At 39.2% G+C, this 20,629-nt stretch overlaps 1 protein-coding gene and 1 pseudogene across 1 annotated transcript; one reads left to right on the top strand and one right to left on the bottom strand.

Moving 5' to 3' along the window:
- AREG (amphiregulin) lies at positions 1 to 10,165 on the top strand. Its single transcript, XM_006729820.3, has 6 exons — positions 1 to 469; positions 1,495 to 1,743; positions 4,225 to 4,426; positions 5,108 to 5,263; positions 7,763 to 7,874; positions 9,992 to 10,165. Exons 1-5 carry the CDS (start codon positions 199 to 201, stop codon positions 7,854 to 7,856), a joined length of 972 nt encoding a protein of 323 aa, XP_006729883.2. The 5' UTR covers positions 1 to 198; the 3' UTR covers positions 7,857 to 7,874; positions 9,992 to 10,165.
- Positions 10,166 to 18,485: 8,320 nt separating this feature from the next.
- On the bottom strand, positions 18,486 to 19,745 carry LOC102742751 (U1 small nuclear ribonucleoprotein C pseudogene; annotated as a pseudogene).
- Between the last annotated feature and the right edge of the window lie 884 nt (positions 19,746 to 20,629).

Genomic DNA, 20,629 nt, shown 5'->3' with positions numbered 1-20,629 from the left:
GTTTAATTCCCATTCGCTCCCAGTGGCTCTCCACGCTCCGGGGAGGTGGGGCGCCTGCCATCCGCGTGTGGTTTTGGGGTAGTAACCTCTCCCCGGGCGGCCGCCCGCCTCCACCCACAGCGGCGACCGTGACGTCACGGGCATTGCCTGGGTCCCCGCCCGGCCTATAAAGCGGCAGGTGTGCGCCGCGCCTCCGGAATGTTCGCACACCTTGGGCCTGCGCGCGAGTCGGAGCGGAGAGATCCCGAGGCGAGCTCTAGGCGCTCCTCCAGCGCCCGAGCCCGGCCGGGCAGCGAGCACTGCCGCGCACTGCCCCTTGTCCCCTCTCTCCTCCATCACCTCCTTTTCCAGCTGCAACTCCCTGTCGAGTTGCCGCAGAGACCGCGACGCCGCCGCGCCGAGGGACCAATGAGAGCCCCGCTGCTGCCGCCGGCGCCCGTGGTGCTGTCGCTCCTGCTCCTCGGCTCAGGTGAGGACATCCCGGACCTGAGCCGCCTGCCGGCGCTTCTCCCGCGCGGGGCAGAGGCCTTCCCGAGGGAGGCGTCCACGTAGTTCCCTCCCTAAGCTTACTACCGGGGAGGAGGAGAAAAGCGGGCAGGTGTCTCTGACGTTCCAGGCCAGGAGGAGGGTGCCGGAGATCTCCGAACTTTTACTCTAGTCCAGCTGCAGGAGACCTCAGAGATCCTGGGATCCAAATCCTTCCTTTTACAGATAAAGAAACCGAGTCCAGGGAGGTGAAGGGACTTCCGCAGATCTTGGGGCAGTTAAGTCCTGGACCCAGAGCGCTGCCTCTTGCCTAAATTCTCCGTCTCCTCTGTCTAGTGATTTTATCTTGACCTTCCTAGAGGGCCTCACAGCGTTCCAGGGAGAAGCGAAGGCACCACCCTGATGCTGTTTTAGCGAGACCTACAAGATAAAACAGGGGCGTGAAACTTTAGGCCCCAAATCTCACCCGGTCCCCGGTTTTGTCCCTATGTAGGAACAAGGATAATGAAATAGTGACCATAGAGTCATTATTATTGAATATCATTTATATTGTTTTACATTCATACATGTAATCTTTTTCAAAATGTGAACACGTGTTAAGAAAGTCTGGTATTTATATCCAGGGCCTGTCCCTCCAAATGGGACATTCTAGCAAACACAAATGCCTCTGGTATGTGAAGTGATGGGAATATACAGGCAATATAAGTTACCTGTTAAGTAATTAGATTAACGTGCCGATCTGGCAGTGTTATTTGATGTGAAAAAGAGTGTAGACCATCTGTGGAAAAGAAAACCTGGATGAAAGAAGCTCTGTAAATTGGAACTGCTGAGTTTGCTTGTTGGCAAAATGTGAAGATGCTTTCATAAGTGACTCAATCCCAAACAATAGCACATGTGCAATAACTGCTTTGATATCAGAAGATAAACATTTCTCCTGAACACAGCTGACTGGTGAGAAAGGCACTCTGCTTTACCTTTTCTTTTCTTCCGGTGTTCTTTCTCCCATAGCCCATTATGCTGCTGGATTGGATGTCAACGACACCTACTCTGGGAAAGGGGAATCATTTTCTGGGGACCATGGCGCTGATGGATTGGAGGTTACCCCAAAAAGTGAGATGTCCTCAGGAAGTGAGATTTCCCCCGTGAGTGAAATGCCTTCTAGTAGGGAACTGTCCTCGGGGATCGACTCTGACTATGCAGAAGAGTATGATAACGAACCACAAATATCTGGCTATATCGTAGATGATTCAGTCCGAGGTGAGTGGAGAAGGCAAAAACATAGCCTGTAAGATGTGTGTTTGCATGAGCAAAGCCATTCCCTGGATCTTGGAGTGGTTTTCTTGTGTGTCTGTCTGTTGCATACCCCGTGGGTATTTTACGGATGTGATAACTGAAGCGCAAGGTCGTTTTGCCCCAGGTTCCACAGCCAGCAAGCAGTTGAGCCAGCATGAGAACTCCAGTGTTTGATTCCACATCCTATGCTCTTTCCCACGGGACCACATGACCGCCTTGCTGAGAGACAGGCGTAGACATCAGCCAGTCCTCAGCTCTTGTATCCATTCCCCACCACCATTCTTCCCCAAATACCTGCATTTTAATACAAATAAGGGAACAGAAAGTAATGCGAAGGGAGCAGTTGGACTTTAGCCTTTAAGTACCAGGTGTTGAGAAACTGGTGATTCTAAAACAACAACAACGACAGCAGCAGCAGCAACAATAATAATACAGCCTTCTGGAAATATTAAAAAAGGACAAATATGCATGGATTTCAAATAGCTAAAATCCCATGATTTAACCCCCAATCCCATGTGTTAGTTAAATAATAGTGACCCATAGTTTTGTTCTCTCTTGCTGTTATCTGATCCTTAAAAAAAAAAAAAGCTTAAATTTGTTTAAAATGAGGAGTACCAAAGTAAGAGGTAAGTATTGTTCATTACCCTCATATTACTTTGGCGTTTCAGGGCAGATGAGGTCATCAGTAAATCTGCTCTAAATATCCTAGGAACATTCACTGTGGAGGCAGGACTTAATGCCCCTTCTCTCCTGACCTTAGTTTTCCTGACTCCTCTCCCTCTGTCTGGCTCGCAGACCTGGTGAAGGGACAGCAGATGATACCACAGGGACAGTGACTGGGTGAAGCGGCAGGTGGGAAAAGCTTCAGGGAGCCCTCCGCTTTACTCCTTGCTTAGTAACTTGTGCTTTTATGTAAGGTGGGGAAGAGGTCCATTTATACTTCTTATTTTTGGAGAGGAGATTAGAAACTGCTCTTTCAAAAAGGTTTCAAGTTGTTACCATTTCAAAAGGCCAAATAAGTTGTTAGCAGTGAAACTGACTAGTGCATTGTGAAATAGTGAAAGTTGAACTCCTTGGAAAGGCTGTGGCGCCCACAGGGTCTGTGTGTTGCAGCGCTTCAGCATAGTGACGATTTGTCTCTGTCTACAGTTTGTAATATATCTGATAATGTGCAGTAATATTCATTTAAAATATTTCTATTAGAGGACTCATTCTAACTTGTGGTACTTATTTATCATCAAAGTTCCAATATAAAAATTGTATAACTGGTTAAACATTGCTCCTACTTTGACTATTATTAATGTTATAATAGCCTGCTAAAATACTCATAATATTTATTTGTTGCTTCCTTAATCACAGGGTTCTATCTTTGATACCCTTCCCTGTGTTTCTAATGTTTTCTATTTAATGGACCATTATGGGGGACCATTATGACTAATGGTATTATGACATTATGGTATTTTCCTCTTTGCACTGGGCTCTGTTTGCTAAATACTTGCTTAGAGAAGCCTGCTCAGGTATTAGTATAACAAAGTGCACAGCTCCAACATGAAAACTCCTTCCTTTATTTAGCATGTGGGCATACTATACCCTGCATAGCTATAACACTGAACCAACGTTTCTGTAGCTCTAGAGTTAAGATGAGTGAGTCTCTGAAGCATCAAGTACAAATATTTCTGGATTCCTATTTTTCAAACAGATTGACCACAGAAATGAGCCCCATGGAATTAATTATAACCCATTGTCATCTGGGAGTTGGAGAAAATTGATTAACTCTAATGTGTAATTCTCAGTTTTTTCCCACTCTCAGGTAATACACAGTAATGCCCAATTATGGTACTGAGCACAAGACCGAGATGAGTAAATAAAATCAACAAATATACTAAAGTCCCAGTTTAATCAGTAGCATTGATTTATCCAAGAGAAAACATAGGATAGCGGAGGAATGACAGGCTTTGGCACCCCAGCACTGTCATTTTCTAGCCGCGTGTCCTTGGACATGTTACTTGTCTTCATTCAACTCCGGTGTCATCCTCCATATCAGCTGGATCGCAAAACATTCAACTGTGACCTGGGTTTAATCAAATTAATGCTCATTACCAAGAATTTGGCATGAATAAGAAATTCAAGAAATATGTAAGATATTTCATGGATTTTTTTAGACAAGTAAATACTATTATCAATAATAATAATACTGGTATAATTAAATTCAAAATAGGTTTCTAAGCTAATAAAATAACAAGGAGGCTCGGATGGTTAAGTGCCACACCATGCAGATATTCTCTTTAACCAATTATTACATGTGAATTGTGTTAAATAATGAGAAAAATATGGTCATTGTCCCCATGAGCTCTCACTGCTAGGACTTCTTTCTCTCATGTCTCCAAAATGATATTCAAGATGAAGAGAGACTATTGTCAATAAATCTTATTATTTTTTTTTTAGTTGAACAGGTAGTTAAACCCATGAAAAACAGAACAGAAAGTGAAAAGACTTCAGATAAGCCCAAAAGAAAGAAAAAAGGAGGCAAAAGTGGAAAAAATAGAAGAAACAGAAAGAAGAAAAATCCATGTGATGCAGAATTCCAAAATTTCTGTATTCATGGAGAATGCAAATATATAGAGCACCTGAAAGCCGTAACATGCAAGTAAGTTTTCCTAAATTATATAGAAATCTGTATTTAAAACACCATGTCTGAAACTCCTAGATGCAGAAAGCCATTTATTCTTCCCATGTATAAACCAAGGGTTTATAACCTTTTTCTTAAAGGACCAGCTGGAAAATAATTTAGGCTTCTCTGGTCAAGATTATGTATGTACTTACAGAACCAATTAAAATGTAACCATTTAAAAATGTAAAAACCATCCTTGGCTTGCACACTGCAAAAAACCTAGCAAATGCCTAGAATTGACCCAGGGTCTATAGTTTGCTGACCCTTGGTATAAATAAAAAGGACCTAAAGGTACTCTACACATAATCCTCCATCCCTCCACAAGCCACTAGCACATTAAATGATAGTGGAATGTATTAGCTGCATAACAAGTCACTGAACTCATCAGTTGGTCATGAAAAGGAGCACAAAGAATGAAAAGGTGTGTCTTCTTAGAATATCACACCCAAACTTATCTCAACTTGTTCTTATACTAATAGATCTTTGGCTTGAATGCATCCTGTCTCATGATTTTGAAATATAAATAGATGGCATGATTTTTCTTTTCTTTTTTTGAGTGTTACAATGAAATGCCTATTGATGACCTGGAAAGTAAACCTAAAATATATGGAATGTTTTCAGTTATTATTATAATTTTTGAATGTGGGTTGTTTACAGGTGTCATCAGGATTACTTTGGTGAACGGTGTGGGGAAAAGTCCATGAAGACTCACAGTGTGGTTGACAGTGATTTATCGAAAATCGCTTTAGCCGCAATCGCTGCCTTCGTGTCTGCAGTGAGCTTCACGGCGATTGCTGTTGTTATTACGATCCAGTGAGTATGGCGTAACTTCCACTTTCCGACTACACTAATGCCAGGTTGATTTGTTTTTTCAGTATTTCCATCCCAATGTCCTGTATCATCTTTTAGATAAATTATTCTGTCAGTGGCACGTGACCTTTGGTTATATCTTTACACTTCATTGACAAAGATCACAGAATTTGGTCAAAACTTATATTACTTTGGCCACCATCGAAATTTAATATGTAAGGCTGTTTTTCAAACACCCTAGACATTTTTTGAACTTAAAAATCGATGGTTTTGTTTCATGTCATATTTCCACTCACGGCTATCCGCAAATCCCAGAGTGTTGGTATAGACTCTGAATATCTTTAAGCGTGAGGAGGCCTCCCAGAAGCTAATTAAGGCCTGGTTCATAGTAGGTTGTCAGAGACTCTGCTTTGGCACTAAAAAACATCACAAAGAGCTTCAAACCAGGAGCCAAGAAAAGATCTATCCTCTGCTTCTAGTAAAATGCAAAATTCTAAGTTAGATGTCATAGCATGGTACTGATTTACATAGAGCTTATGCCTATTTTGTAATTGTCAAAGGTAATATGGGAACTCAGTTACTTAAAAAAAAAAATTTTCCTCCATATGGCATGGCGTAGGAAGCAGGGACAATTCTATTACTGTTCTGCTCCTGCAATATCTGCCCTGTGTTCACAATAACAGATCACCACACTTCACTTCATGACCAATGAATGTTAGAAGTAGATTGTTCCTGGTAGTAGGCACTGGTGAGTATGTCAAAATGGCATTGTCTGTCAAATAGAAGTCAGTGAATTAAGGAAGTTGGGGGAGGGTGTGAATGGCTCTGTAATGACTCATGTGCTACTAGAGCTTGGGAAAAGCAATAGACTCATTATTCTAATTTTAGGTCTTGGTAAATTACTTTAACAACTGGATTGTGTGCATGATCTACCACTCCTGCCATTCAGGAAACAAGGGGTTATCTTCTGCCATTGTTTACTATTATTTTAAATGCAGATCAGATAATGATAAAAAGACATTAAAAAAAAAACTGTTTTATGATGCACATAGAGTTTGATGCGTGGTTTAAATTTGTTTTGCACACCCTGGAAATTATGTTGATCTGTTAATACCTCAAGCCAGATATGCAAATATATTTAGGAAAAATACCCTCAGACAAATCATGATTGCTCGACATAGAAGGATAGAAGGAAAAAAATAGCCAGTTAAGGAAGATGTTTTGAAATAATTATTCAAACTTGGGATCATTCAGGGTGAAATATTTAATAATCCTTCAGAAAAGCGTGGAAAAACTTTTTGTCATGTTGGCACTCTTAAAACTAAGCAGTGACTTTTCTCCTTTTCTACCATATTCCTGTGTTTGACACAGAGCAAACAGTAGCCTAAGCCACATTTTGCTGTTTTTTCATAACTGAATTTTTTTCCCCAAACATCATGACAAAGTTCTTATGATTTTAGGAGTAATGTTTGGTAGATGGATTAAAGACCTGTTAAAAATAGAATTTCTTGTATAACACGAAGACATCTTTAAATGACGGAGTTTTACTAGAAAGTAACAATGGATAAAACTAAAAGAAAGTATTATTATATATAGAAATAAAGAAAACCCAACTTGTTTTGTAAGCTTGTGTGAAAAAATTCTGATCACTTAAATCAGTTGGTACAAGTGTAAAGTCCTTCTGTGGTAAAACTATACCATCTTCTTCCTCCAACTGTACGTGGCGCCTGTGCTAAGTGTTGAGGAAAAAAAGAAAGAATGAGGTCTTGCCATTTGCAACAGCATGAATGGACCTAGAGGGTATCATGCTAAGGGAAATTAGTCAAAGAAGGACATATACCGTATGGTTTCACTTACATGTGGAATCTGAAAAACAAAACAAATGAATAAACAAACAAACAAAAAGCAGAAAAAGACCCATAAATACACAGAACAAAATGATGGTTGTCAGAGGGGAGGGGGTAGGAGGATGGGCAAAATGGGGGAAGGGGAGTGGGAGATACAGGCTTCCAGTTATGGAATGAATAAATCATGGGATTAAAAAGCACAGCGTAGGGACTGTAGTAATGGTATTGTAATAATGTTGTATGGTGACAGATGGTAGCTACACTTGTGGTGAGCAGAGCATAATGTATAGACTTACGGAATCACTATATTATACACCTGAAACTAATGTAACATTATGTGTCAACTAAAAAAACAAAAACAAAAAAACCCCACACATATGAATGTGTTCCATGCCTCTGAAAGTTTGTGTCTCAAGGGGTGTCTATTTAAATCTCAGTACTCTGGGAATATGTTTATACAAAGTCACCATGAACATCCCCTTAAAAAGAATGGTGGTAATATTTTATAGCTGGGTTTAAGTTTTGGCTTGGAATAGAGTACAGTGTAATGGCCTATAAGGTCTCACAAAAAGGAATTCCCCGTACTCATGAAAACCCCAATCAATATAGAGATGAATAGAACTTTGATGACCATAGAATATCTTGTTGTCTGAAGGCTTCGAAAACGATACTTCAGGGAATATGAAGGAGAAGCTGAAGAACGAAAGAAACTTCGACAAGAAAATGGAAATGCACATGCCATAGCGTAACTGAAGATAATATTACAGGTTTGAGGTTTTTTTTTTAAGGATTTTATTTGTTTATTTCAGAGAGAGAGAGAGCACAAGCAGGGGGAGGGGCAGAGGGAGAGGGAGAAGCAGACTCCCAGCTGAGCAGGGAGCCTGATGTGGTGCTCCATCCCAGGACCCTGGGACCATGACCGGAGCCGAAGGCAGATGCTTAACAGATTAAGCCACCCAGGCGTCCCATACAGGTTTGAGTTTTAAAAGATAACTGTAGATGATATCTTATAATTTTGAAAAATATAGCATCTGTTATCTCAAGTGAAGAAAGTAAGTGTTCTCAATTATGGATACACTATGAACATTGGCTACGCTGAAGTCTTATTCTTTGAGCATGAGATGGAGTTCAATAGTGAGAAAGGACTATTATAAGGGATGTAAAGATGAGACGGACACAGCTCCTCTTCTCAAATAAGTTAGCATTTAGTAGATAGAAAATAGTATAAGGAACCAGAATGCTAGGGCAAGTAAAATGTGTGTCATATGAAAGGAATATGAGGCATTTCCAGTGAAGGAGAGGAAGTCCTGTGGATCATGTGTAGGGAGCAGGAAAGGATGTCGTATATAGGGTGGCACTGGAAGTGAGCCTCCAAGGACTGATGAGATTGGGACAAGCAATTAATCTTGGGACAAGTATTAATCTTCCTTTTCATACTGTAAGATGGACTGGGTCACTTTAGAAACTTGTGACAAATGGCCTAGTTCAAGTGGGCGTTGAGGAGAGAAGGTTGGAATGAAGGTTGAGCTCATGTGGTGGAGAGCCAGGTTAGGGTGCGTGACTATAAATGTGAGGAAGTGGAGATAGCAGGTCGAACACTCTTTTAAAGAAAGGAAGTAGTGGGGTACCTGGATGACTCAGTCAGTTAAGCGTCTGACTGTTGATTTCCACTCAGGTCATGATCTCAGGGTTGTGAGATCGGGCCCTGCTTTGGGCTCCACACTGGGTGTGGATCCTGCCTAAAATTCTCTCTCTGCCCCTCCCCCACCTCTTAAAAAAAAAAAGGAAGTAGGAAGGGAGAAGGGGGTACAAATTTAAGAGATAGTTTGGCTAAGGGATATATTGTAGTTCTTATTTTTAATTTTTTTTGTAAAGAAGCAGAGCTGAGCATATTGTAGGGAAAGGTAAGGAGCTATGGAGAGGAATATTTTATTAATAACTAAAGTGGACAACTAATGAAGCAAACTTCCAGAGGAAAAGTAGACAAGGAGATCAAGGACACATTTAAAGTTGGTCAGAAGAAGGAACTCCATTTCCTTAGACATTCAGAGAAGATGTCCCATCCTTAAGTCATTGGTTCTCTACCTTCACTGGGTTTAAGAATTACTTGAGATGCTGGTTAAATATGCACATTCCTAGGCCAAACCCTAAATCTACTAAATCCAGTATTTTCCTTTTTATAGGACACCACAGATGCTTGGAGAAACACTCCATTTAGCATTGGTTAAGTCCAAGTATTACATTCTGAGCCTATTACAGAATTAGCTCAATAACTCCTGAAATGGATAATTATTCATGCAATGCTGTGCTCAGTACTTATTGCATCAACATTTATTATAGTATTGGCTTAATGTGCTGAAGCTAAGACCACCAACATGAAGAAAGATAGATTTTTGGTTATTTAGTGCAACTGAGATTTCTCAAAGTAGATCTGAGATGATTTTTGGAAAAAGAATATGCTGCGTTGGCACACCGTGGCTGCCATTAGCTGATAGCTACTATTATTATGCCCTTGGTACTAATTATCCTAAATTAACTGTATATCACGAATACACTGAGCCATTTAATCTTTCTTTTTAATTATGTCCACTGCCTAGATTTGGTTAGGAAAACTACCTCCCATGAGTGTTGTTGTTTCTTATTAAGTGGAATTGGACCAAACAGATTTCAGCATAGGCAGTCCTCCACCTAAGTAAAACCAAAGAAGGTGTGAAAGAGAGACTCAGGTCGAAGTGGTAGTTTGTCTCTGAAAAGCTTTTAGCATTTTTCAGAAGACATTCTAAATTGACAGAAATTCTGATTCCTGATTTTTTTTTTAATGTTTTCTTAAAGCTATATTGAAACTGAGCTTCATCTCTAATATTTTTATTTTCCTTTTGACCAGGGTATCGGATTGGAGTCACTGCCAGGTCAGAACCATGAGTGATGAGTTGGTTCCTCTTTTCGGTGGATCATAAGAAAACAGAACCTTTTTGTTCTGATGGCTTTAAAAGTTCAATTGTTGCTTTTTATGCTAAGTCTTATTTCTGTACATAAAGATGCATGGAGATAAAAAGTATTTTTTCAGGTTGTAAATAATTTATTTAATATTTAATGGAAGTGTATTTATTTTACAGCTTATTAAACTTTTTTAAGCAAAGAGATTGAGAGTTTGAATATTAGTTTTGAGATTGCAAGACTCTAGGGTATTTTTCTCCTAAAGCTTAGATGATCATTTTGAAAGAAGTTCCTTCCCCTTTTTTCCTGTTTTTGTGTTGATCTTCAAAACTTATTTCTTTTCCTAGAAAGCACTCTTAATGGAAAAGTACAAACTAGAGTAGTTTAGTGCTCCCACAGATACTAATGTCCTAAACCGGCCTTTCTTATTCCATGTAGAACTTATTCCAAGTCCTGATAATTTGAAAACTTCTAAAATCAACATGTGGCACAGCCTCTCTTTCACAGTAGACACAGATATTATAAAAGAAAGAAAATCCACTGCCAAGCATCAACATCACCACAAACAAGAAAAAGACAAGAACAAGTTGGAAGATTATAGATCTGGCATTTCAAAAGAACCAGGAAGTGTTTAGAAACTTCTTTCTCTAATATCATTACGTGAATGCACAAAGCATCTAAAACTCACTCCTCCTCTTCCTCCCTTTGCTTTTTTTTTTTTTTTACATTATTTTAAACAAATACATGGGCATTTGTGGTGAGTGCTCTTTCAAGAACATTAATTCCCTGGAATGACTCACCGTTTGGTGCCTAACTGGCCAACTAAGTTACCTGCGTACAAAGTGAAACAAGCCAACCTGTATAATGTATGGGGGATATTTTTGAGGAAATTAGCCAATATTAAGCATAATTCCAGCAATCATCTCACAGAATTTCATAAATGAAAAGTGCCTTAAGCATCAAGAGTTCCATTCTCCAAATCCTTGTCCAGTGATCATCTAACCAACTGGTTGCCAGCCTCACCTGCACGTTATCATACGAGTTTTGATGTCTAAATGCCGGGGCCTCCCTCCCAGAGCTTCCAATTTAAATAAACTGGTGTGGGTCATTGGTATGCAGATTTTTAAAAGGTCTCTAGATGTTTCCTACATGCAGCCAGTGTTGAGAACCTCTGCTCCATCTCTGTTTGAACATCTTCAGCACACATTTTCCACAACCTCATTCACTAAATAGTTATTGTGGATGATTTGAATCTAGTGCTAGGCATACAAGACAGAAAAGCCCTAACTTTGAGACATTTGCCACCCAGTTGGTGGGAGGGAGTATGTCTTGTCAGTGCAGTGCAAGAAATAACCGGGTGAGGTGTGTACCAGGGACCCATGGGAGCCCAGGGAGCTGTCACCTAGCCTGGACTCAATGAGTCAGGGAGGGCTTTCTAGGGAGATGCTAGCTGAGATTATCCTTGAAGGATGAGTGGGAATTATGTGGAGATCACTACAGGCACAAGCAAAATTACCAAGTCACCAAACAGTATGACCTGAAAGGGAAAATACATAAAATAGTTCAGTATTACTGAAACAAAGTGTGAAGTCAACAGAGGCTGTAAAGGCAGCTGGAATGATGAGGACAAGGTCACATAGGGCCTTTAACGTATACTGCAGGCCATGAGGAATCATTCAAGCCCGTTGGTCAAGGGTAGAAACTTGATCAGATTTGCATTCCAATTAAGTTATAAGCCAACCATGTGGGGGAGGGACTTGAGCCAAAGCCAAAGGTCAAAAGATTGGCTTGGAAGCATTTAAATGAACACCTGAAGCTGAGAAGGTAAAGGAGGGAAAGAGAAACTCAACATGTATTTGAAGGTTTGTAATAGATTAAAAATATGAAAGCAAAGTGAATTATTATTAAACAAGACTGTGGGTAATGAGATAGCAAGGGAACTGGAGAAATCTAAGATGACCCTCAAGTTCCTGGCTTTGGAGGCTAGGTGGACTAATTTTAATTCAATGCAATTTTTTTTTTTTAAAGATTTTATTTATTCATTTGAGAGACAATGAGTAATTCAATGCAATTTTAATTTAATGCAATTTTAAGTAGGTAATCTCTTGAAATTTATTGAATATTCCAGATAGGAAGCAAGGCTTTTTGTTTATCCTTGACTGAAAAATGGCTCTTCTCTATTTTGTAAAGACCTCCTTTCTAATTTATAATGGATTTTTGGGAAAATAAGGACCAGCCCAGCCAATGAGTCAACTGAATCAAACCTAGGCCTCACTTCATATCTGAGATTGAGTTTATGAGTGGAAAAAGTCTCCCTGTATGATAATGAGTTCAGCGTTGGATCTGTTGAGTTGGAGATGCCAGGAGATAACTACTAAGCAGGTAGAAACACAAATCTGAAGTTCAGTGAGTGAAAGAATTATATATTGGGAGTAGTCAAAATATATATGGTAACTGAAGCCACAGAAGTGGCCAAGATTACCAAAGGAGGTGATAATGAGTCCAAAGAGAATATATTTGTATTGACAAATCTCCCCAGTTGTCACTACACAAGTATATAGAAAAGCCAGACAACTATAGACACCATGAAGTTTCTAGGCACTTGCTTGCCATCCCCTGTACTTTTCTAGCTCTTAAAACAAAAAGTTTATTGGGCACCTGTGTGGCTCAGTCATTAAGCATCTGCTTTCGGCTCAGGTCATGATCCCAGGGCCCTGGGATCGAGCCCCACATCAGGCTCCCTGCTCAGCAGGGAGCCTGCTTCTCCCTCTGTTGCTCCCCCTGTTTGTGTTCTCTCTCTCTGTCCAAAAAAAAAAAAAAAAAAATTATTAAACCATTACAGTGGAGTAGAAAAAAAGAAAAAAAAAAACACCTTACTCTTTCATATAAAAATAATCTTAAATTTATTGAGATCACAGATACCCCGCGGATTATTCTAAGTGCTTTATACTTCGTCACTCATCTAGTCCTCATAATCTCCTTAAAAAGTAAATACATTTTATAGATAAGTAAAGTAAGGCTCAGGGCACCTGGCTGGCTCCATTGATGGAGCATGCAACTCTTGATCTTGGGGTTGTGAGTTTGAGCCCCACATTGGGTGTAGACATTACTTAAAATCTTTGAAAAATAAATAACTAAATAAATAATAAAGGCTCAGGGAGATTAAGTAACTTGTCTATGGCAAAACAGCTAGTAAATGATAGCTGGCTCAAAAGCCAGCCCATTTAAACTACTTTCTCTACTACTCCTATAGTCAGGTGTTTATTTTAGAGTTAAAGAATGCTATCTGCATACCAATTTAGCATGGTTTAAAACTCCCACTCATAAAAAATCTGGTATATTTCTTCAAGACTCAGATGACACTTTTATCTACCTCTGCTGCCTTCACAAAACTTCCCAGTCTATACCCTACCTCTCTACCCTATACAGTACATAGAATACACACCTTAGAATTAGCCCAACAGAGGGATAAGAAAGCTGGGCTATTTATTCATAAATTTTATCCATAAATTTATTTATTTATTTATTTTTTATTTATTTATTTGAGAGAGAGAGCATGAGAGACAGAGAGCATGAGAGGGAGGAGGGTCAGAGGGAGAAGCAGACTCCCTGCCGAGCAGGGAGCCCGATGCGGGACTCGATCCCGGGACTCCAGGATCATGACCTGAGCCGAAGGCAGTCGCTCAACCAACTGAGCCACCCAGGCGCCCAATTTTATCCATAAATTTAAAAATTGGTTCAGAGCTGCTTCTGGGGTAAGGAAGGTTAATTCCCCGGAACTTCAGGCCAGCTTCATGTGTAGGCAAAATGAACTCCAGTGGTCGGAGGAAGTCCTCAGGCAATGAGATACAGGTGGGCGGTAGTTGGGGATGATATGCTTAGAAACAGAAATGACTTGGGGTTTTAGGTGGGGCACAATGAGCATCTGTTAAAGTGCCTGGTTTATTGATGAACAATTTAACTATTATTTCTTGGCTATGTTGTCGTTCATTCAATAAACAATTGTAAATAATTATTAAACTCAGCTATGTGCCAGGCAAGCATAGATTACTAAAAAGCAACCTCTCATAAGTCCTAAGAAAAGTATTTGCAAAGTTAACAATAGAAGGGAAATGGCAAAGTAAAAGATTTAGATAGTGCCAAGCTATATAATAATCCTATCAATAATTAATAATTCACTTGTTAGACAGAGCTGACCTTTATGAGGTATGAGTAAAGTAATGATACTGGTTTTCTTCCATGGCTTCGAAATCCATATTACTCAGTAATACCTCATGCAAATATACTCACATTAATTTCCAATCCTTCAAATCACACATATATACTATGTTTGTTTAATCATTAATAAGTATTTATTGAACATCTACTGTAAGCATGAAGATGCTTTAGACAATGCAACCCAAACTTCTTTCAGATCTCTCTGGGTACACCGATTATGTCATCAACTTCTCTGGGTCTGTATGTGTGTGCATGCTGATGATGAGGTCACTGGCCGCATGGGTCATAAAGTCATAATGCAATGCAATTATAAAACTTGAAAAGGACAGCAAAAAACTACTCTATGTCTAGACTCTAACATAATATAAAATCTCTTGAGTTAAAAATCATCTTAAGAAAAGTTACAAAATACTCAGAACTGAATAAAAATGTTTTGTCAAAATTTGTGTGGCACAGCTAAAATAGTACTTACACAATTTGTAGATTTAAAGATACTTGTCAGAAAGCAAGAAGAACTTAAAAGGAAAACTTAAGCTAAACATTTAACTCAAAATTTAGAAAAAGGCCAAGGGAGATAAGAAGGAAATATATAAAATAAGGGCAGGGATAAATGACAAAGATAATTGGAAAACAAAGCCAAAATGTTATTCTTTGGAAATACTAGTAAGATAGGCCTCTGTTGGGGTGCCTGGGTGGCTCAGATGGTTGAGCGTCTGCCTTCAGCTCAGGTCATGATCCCAGGGTCCTGGGATCGAGCCCCACATCAGGCTCCTGGCTCAGCAGGGAGTCTGCTTCTCCCTCTCCCTCTGCCTCTCCCACTGCTCATGCTCTCTCTCTCTCTCTGTATCTGTGTCTCAAATGAATAAATAAAAAAATCTTAAAAAAAAAAAAAGATAGGCCTCTGTTAACATTGATCAAAATAAAAAGATACATAAAAAAACATATTTATATATATAAATATATATGTATATGTAACATATAAAAATAAGCATAGATATAAAAATTCAAAAGCATATTTAAAAAATTACATCATAGGGGCACCTGTGTGGCTCAGTCAGTTAAGCATCTGACTCTTGGCTTTGGCTCAGGTCATGATCTCAGGGTTGTGAGATAGAGCCCAGTGTGGAACCTGCTTTAAGATTCTCTCTCTCCCTCTCCCTATACCCCTCCCCCCCACTCATGTGTGCTCTCTAAAAACAAACAAACAAATAAATAAATAAATATAAATACCCATAAAAAGTTACATCATTGGGGCGCCTGGGTGGCTCAGTTGGGTGAGCGACTGCCTTTGGCTCAGGTCATGATCCTGGAGTCCCGGGATCGAGTCCCATATCAGGCTCCCTGCTCAGCAGGGAGTCTGCTTCTCCCTCTGACCCTCCTCCCTCTCATGCTCTCTGTCTCTCATTGTCTCTCTCGCAAATAAATTTAAAAAAAAAAAAAAAAAAAAAGTTACATCATGAACATAGAGTTTTTGTCAGGAATGCAAGGTTGGTCCAACACCAGAAAGTCTATCTTTGTCATATTAAAAAAAAGAGTAAAAAAAAAAATAGAAATTTTCTGTTACACAAAGTACAGTTAAAAAGCATTTAAAAAATTTTTATTTTATTTTAATTCCAGTATGGTTAAAACATTTTTTTTTAATTAAAGGCAGAGAAAGCTTTTAAATGCAAAATTGATTTATATTTTGGGCGCCTGGGTGGCTCAGTTGGTTAAGCGACTGCCTTCGGCTCAGGTCATGATCCCGGAGTCCTGGGATCGAGTCCCACATCTGGCTCCCGGCTCAGCGGGGAGCCTGCTTCTCCCTCTGACCCTATCCCCTCTCATGCTGTTTCTCTCTCTCTCTCTCTCTCTCAAATAAATAAATAAATAAAATCTTTAAAAAAAAAAAATTGATTTATATTTTAAAATAACTTTAGAACTAGGAATAGGATTCTTCCTGAGCTTGATAAAAGCTATATACTAGAAACAATAACAGAATTTATACTTAGTAACAGATCTATAGATTCTTTCCTTTTAAGATTAGGAACAAGACAAGGATGCCCTTCATCACTACCACTAACCACTGTTTAACATAGTATAAAAATTCTGACTAAAGTTGTAAGAAAAGGAACAGAAGAAGTATAAGAATTTGTAAAAGAGAAATAAATCTTTTCTTGTTCACAAATAATATGATAGTCTGCCTAGAATAACCACAAGAGTTAATATGCCAATTATTAGAATTTATAAGATAATTTCATGAGATTGCCAGGTATAATATAAATTTCCAAAATTAATAGTATTTTTCGTCAATGACAAATTAGCTCAATCTTAAAATAAAACATAAAATAGCACTCACAATTGCTAGCAAACTATATGTGTATATATACATTTGTGTGTGTATTAATAAGCACATGGGATTTTAAAATTAGGTATCTGTTAAAAGAAAACAAAAAAATATGTCATGGAGAGAGTCTCTTAGACTTTAGAATGTAGAGAGGTTAATTTTCTTCCCAAATATCTTTAAATTCAACAAAATGCTAATCAAAATTCCAGCTGGGTATTTTGAGGAACTTCATACATCATATTCTAAAATTTGCATGGGAAAATAATAGTTCATGAAAATCTGCCATTTTGAGCAAATAAAACAAAAAAGAAGCCTTGTATGTAAAGACATATATACAATGTAAAGTAGTAAGACAGTGTGTTTCCTGACTGAGTATGGACATGAGTATGAACAAATAGATGAGCTAAACAACACAGAGAGCTCAGAGACAACTAATTTTGTTATAAAAATAGCACTATAAATTAATAAGGAAAATACTGACTACTTAGCAAATGTTGTAGGGAAAAAAGGGTCTTCAAGTGTGGAGAAAAATAAAATCAGATGATTACCTTATATCATAGCCAAAGGTGGATCCCACAAAGATGAAATACCTAAATGTGAAATGCAACCCCACCAAGTGAATAAAAAATAATGCAGGAAAATATACTTGTGAATTAATGTTTGGAAGGATTTAAGCAAAAATCCCAGAATTAAAAGACATGAAGAGGAAAACTGTTTTTTTGAGTATGTCAAAATTAGGAAGTTCTGTTAAAAGAAGAATACCGTGGACAAATTTGACAGAATTGTAGAAGAAATGGGCAATGTCTGAAACCAAAAAGAGATTATAATATGCAAGAAATGACTAAAAATTAACAAGAAATTACAAGACCTTCAACTGAATGGGGGGGGGGGAAGGATATGAGCAAGATATTCCCAGAATTTGAAACCTAAGTGACTAATAAGTATGTGATCTGGACTAGGGCTAGCCCATATGTTGCCTTGGTGCAAATCAGCAAAAGTCAGCCCTTTCTGCAGATAGGTCATAGTCATGCCAGGGCATGCAGAGCATGGCTTGGATCTTAGGTCCCACTCACATTCTTGGCTGGGTATACTTCTGTAACTATAAGTGCACATTCAAACATCGTGGTGCTGACTAGAAAGAGATGCTCGAACTTACTGGAAACGGCAGAAAAACAAATCAAAACAATGTGGTATCACTTGGTACCTATCAGATTTGCAAAAAGAGAAAGATCATGTTGGCAGAAGCTTGCAGATGTAGAGACCCTTAAACATTACTGACTGGAGGTTGGCCTGGAACTGTCATGATGGTGGTACTTAATCAAATTAAAGGTAAATATACCCCATTATCCAGGGCGAACATATCCCTGGGACAGGTAGGCCCACAAAGGGACTTGCATGAGGATGTTCATTGTGGTGTTACTTACAATAGTGGAGAATTAGAAGCAGTCTAGGTGTCTATCACTGATACCACAAAAGTCAAACGTGCTGAGTACAAACTGGAAAACAGTATTCAGCCATTAGAAACAGAGGAGGTGTACTCATAGCAATATGAATAGATTTTTTTTAAAGGTTAAAATTTTAAAAAGTGGTGCTAAAGCAAGTAAGAAATAAAGAGATCCGTGGGGAAGATGCCACTTTCAGGGGGATGGGGCAGGAGATAAAGGGAGCTTGAACAAGGGTAGTGGCAGTGACAGTGGAAAGAAATAAGACACTGCTGGGACATCGTGAAAGATGGCCTGCAGGACGGAGAACTGGGGGAAAGTAGTCACTCTAGTTACGTGTCTAAACCTTATCCACAAAAAAAAAAAAAGGAATTACAAGTTTCTCCTGCTCTCCAAAAATAGAGATGAAAACTTTCATAACCCCAAGTGGCGTACACCAAAGAAGCAAGTACCATTAATTTATATGGAAAAAAATTTTTTTAACTAAAACAGTTGACAATTTTGTTTTCATATTTCACAATGCGAACGAAAATTGCTTTTTTTTTTTTTTTGGTCCCACTCTTCCCCTGCCAAAACTATTCTTTCTTTGATAGGAAGGGGGAGCAAGTCTTCCCTGTCTTGCTGTGAGAAAACACCCAGAGTCACGGCACCATGATCTCCTGGTGAAGAACAAGTAATATAAAATGGGTATAAAGAGGTTCCTGTCCCTTCTTACATGTCTGGTCGAGTCCTGGACGACTGGGCACCCTCATGGGACAGGTAGGTGGTCTCATCACGGGGGGGTGCAGGCATCATTGGCATGTGGCCTCCCATAGGTGGCTTCTTTCCAGGAGCAGGTCCCATTGGCATCATCCCGGGAATAGGAGGGCCCATCACTGGCATCATAGGAGGGCCCCCCATATTGGGTGCTGGGATCATACCAGGGCAACTGGGAGGTGGTGGGATCATTGCCCCGCAGGAGGAGGAGCAGACAATGGAGTAAGAGGTATCTTTTCTCGTTGAAATGCAGCCACTGTTTTGTCCATCAGCCTCTGAGCCTGCTCTTGCATCCATTTCTGATAGTAGTCTTTCACCTTCTTTGTGTTTCTTACGACTGCCGTGTGCCTTTCTCACAGATGCGGAGTCATGGGTGAGGCACGGGTCACAGCAGTCACAATAAAGCTCAGACACGTTGCTCTGCAGGCCGTTGGCCACTCCGGTCCCCGCCACCAGGAAATGATGCACCTATATGTTTGTGTTTTTCCCAGACCCCCAAAATAACCTATCTTAAGCTTCTCTGATACCTTAAGACACATTTTACTAACGGGTACACAAAATAAATCCAAATAAGCCCAGATGCTCACAGACACAGTTCAAAGCTATGGCGGCTGGATGCTGAGATGCTGAGTATCAATGAGGGGAAGGAGCTTGGTGGGGCTGCTCAGGGTCGCGCTGCCTCTATAATGGCTCAGTACAAAATAAATGCTGAATGCTCCTTTCCCTTTTTGCCTTTTTCCTTAATGGGGAAAATCCCTTTCCTCTTTCTCTTAGTTAATGCAAACTGGTACTAAAGTAGTTCTTTCTAAATAGCAAAGTGGTATAACTCAAACTTTGGAAAAACAGGGAATACCCACACTCGGTTACTCTAGAGAAAATGCAATATTTCTATTGTTCCAGTCTCCTAAGGGTTGACTTGATTTAATACCAGTAAGAAATACCTGAAAACTAACAGTCCACATTGCTGCCCCTGAATTTCTGGATCTCAGTCTATGAAATCTTTTAAGCTGAAACTCTATCTGAATCCATGGCGGTAGGGTAAAGAGGTAGCAGTAGTGAAATCTGCGACGTGTGCAGAGGTTGGACTGTAACCATTCGTGTCTCTTCCAATGTTAAGTGGCATTCATTCTATGAGAAAAGCAGAAATCTATTTAACCAATTAAAATGTGAGGAAATATTGCTAAGGCTTAGCACAGTGAAAACATTAATATTACCATTAATAGAGTCGGAATGAGAATAGGGTCTCAAATACTTTCTTGAAGGCACTGAACTTGAACTATTTTCTTAAAAATAACTTCAGAGAAGTGTGTAATCATTGTGAAATTAAAGGAGGAAAAAATAAATATCACCCCAAATTCCACCAATTGGAAATAACACTTCTAATACTCTGGTGTAAACTCTTCCAAACATTTTATCAACATGTATCTGCTATCTAAGAAAAATTTTTATCATACTTTTCATACTGTTTTGAAAATTCTATTTCATTGAACAATGTATTATAAATTATCTCTCCTATATCATTAAATAGTGTTCAATAATGTAACTCTTAATGCTGGAGAGTATCTCATCCTTTAGCCAATCCCTAAACACTTTGTAGATAATTTTGAAAGTGGGATGAGGAGGACACAGTATGGGTAAGGCTTTATATAAAAATCTTTATGGCATATGCTGTAAAATTGTACGGATAGGAGGAAAAGTTTCAAAGGATATTTTTTACTGGGCAAAATCCAAAGCCTTAGCAAGTACCAAGTAACTTTAATTGTTGCCTTGTACCAAAGAAGGTTTAAGCACTTTACAGGTACAAATTCACTTATTCCTTATAGCAACCCTCTTAAGTATTAACTGC

This window comes from Leptonychotes weddellii, chromosome 2, assembly GCF_054177405.1.
Source record: "Leptonychotes weddellii isolate Sample4059 chromosome 2, ASM5417740v2, whole genome shotgun sequence".
Taxonomy (NCBI): domain Eukaryota; kingdom Metazoa; phylum Chordata; class Mammalia; order Carnivora; family Phocidae; genus Leptonychotes; species Leptonychotes weddellii.
Note: the sequence above shows the minus strand (reverse complement) of the source record. Positions and strands in the feature narration are given on the sequence as shown.

Bases quoted from the DNA above. Each gene is read 5' to 3' on its own strand.
- AREG (XM_006729820.3), top strand. From the start codon at position 199: ATGTTCGCACACCTTGGGCCTGCGCGCGAGTCGGAGCGGAGAGATCCC. The intron at 1,744-4,224 runs GTGAGTGGAGAA...TTTTTTTTTTAG, and splicing joins CGTAGATGATTCAGTCCGAG to TTGAACAGGTAGTTAAACCC. The intron at 5,264-7,762 runs GTGAGTATGGCG...TGTTGTCTGAAG, and splicing joins GCTGTTGTTATTACGATCCA to GCTTCGAAAACGATACTTCA.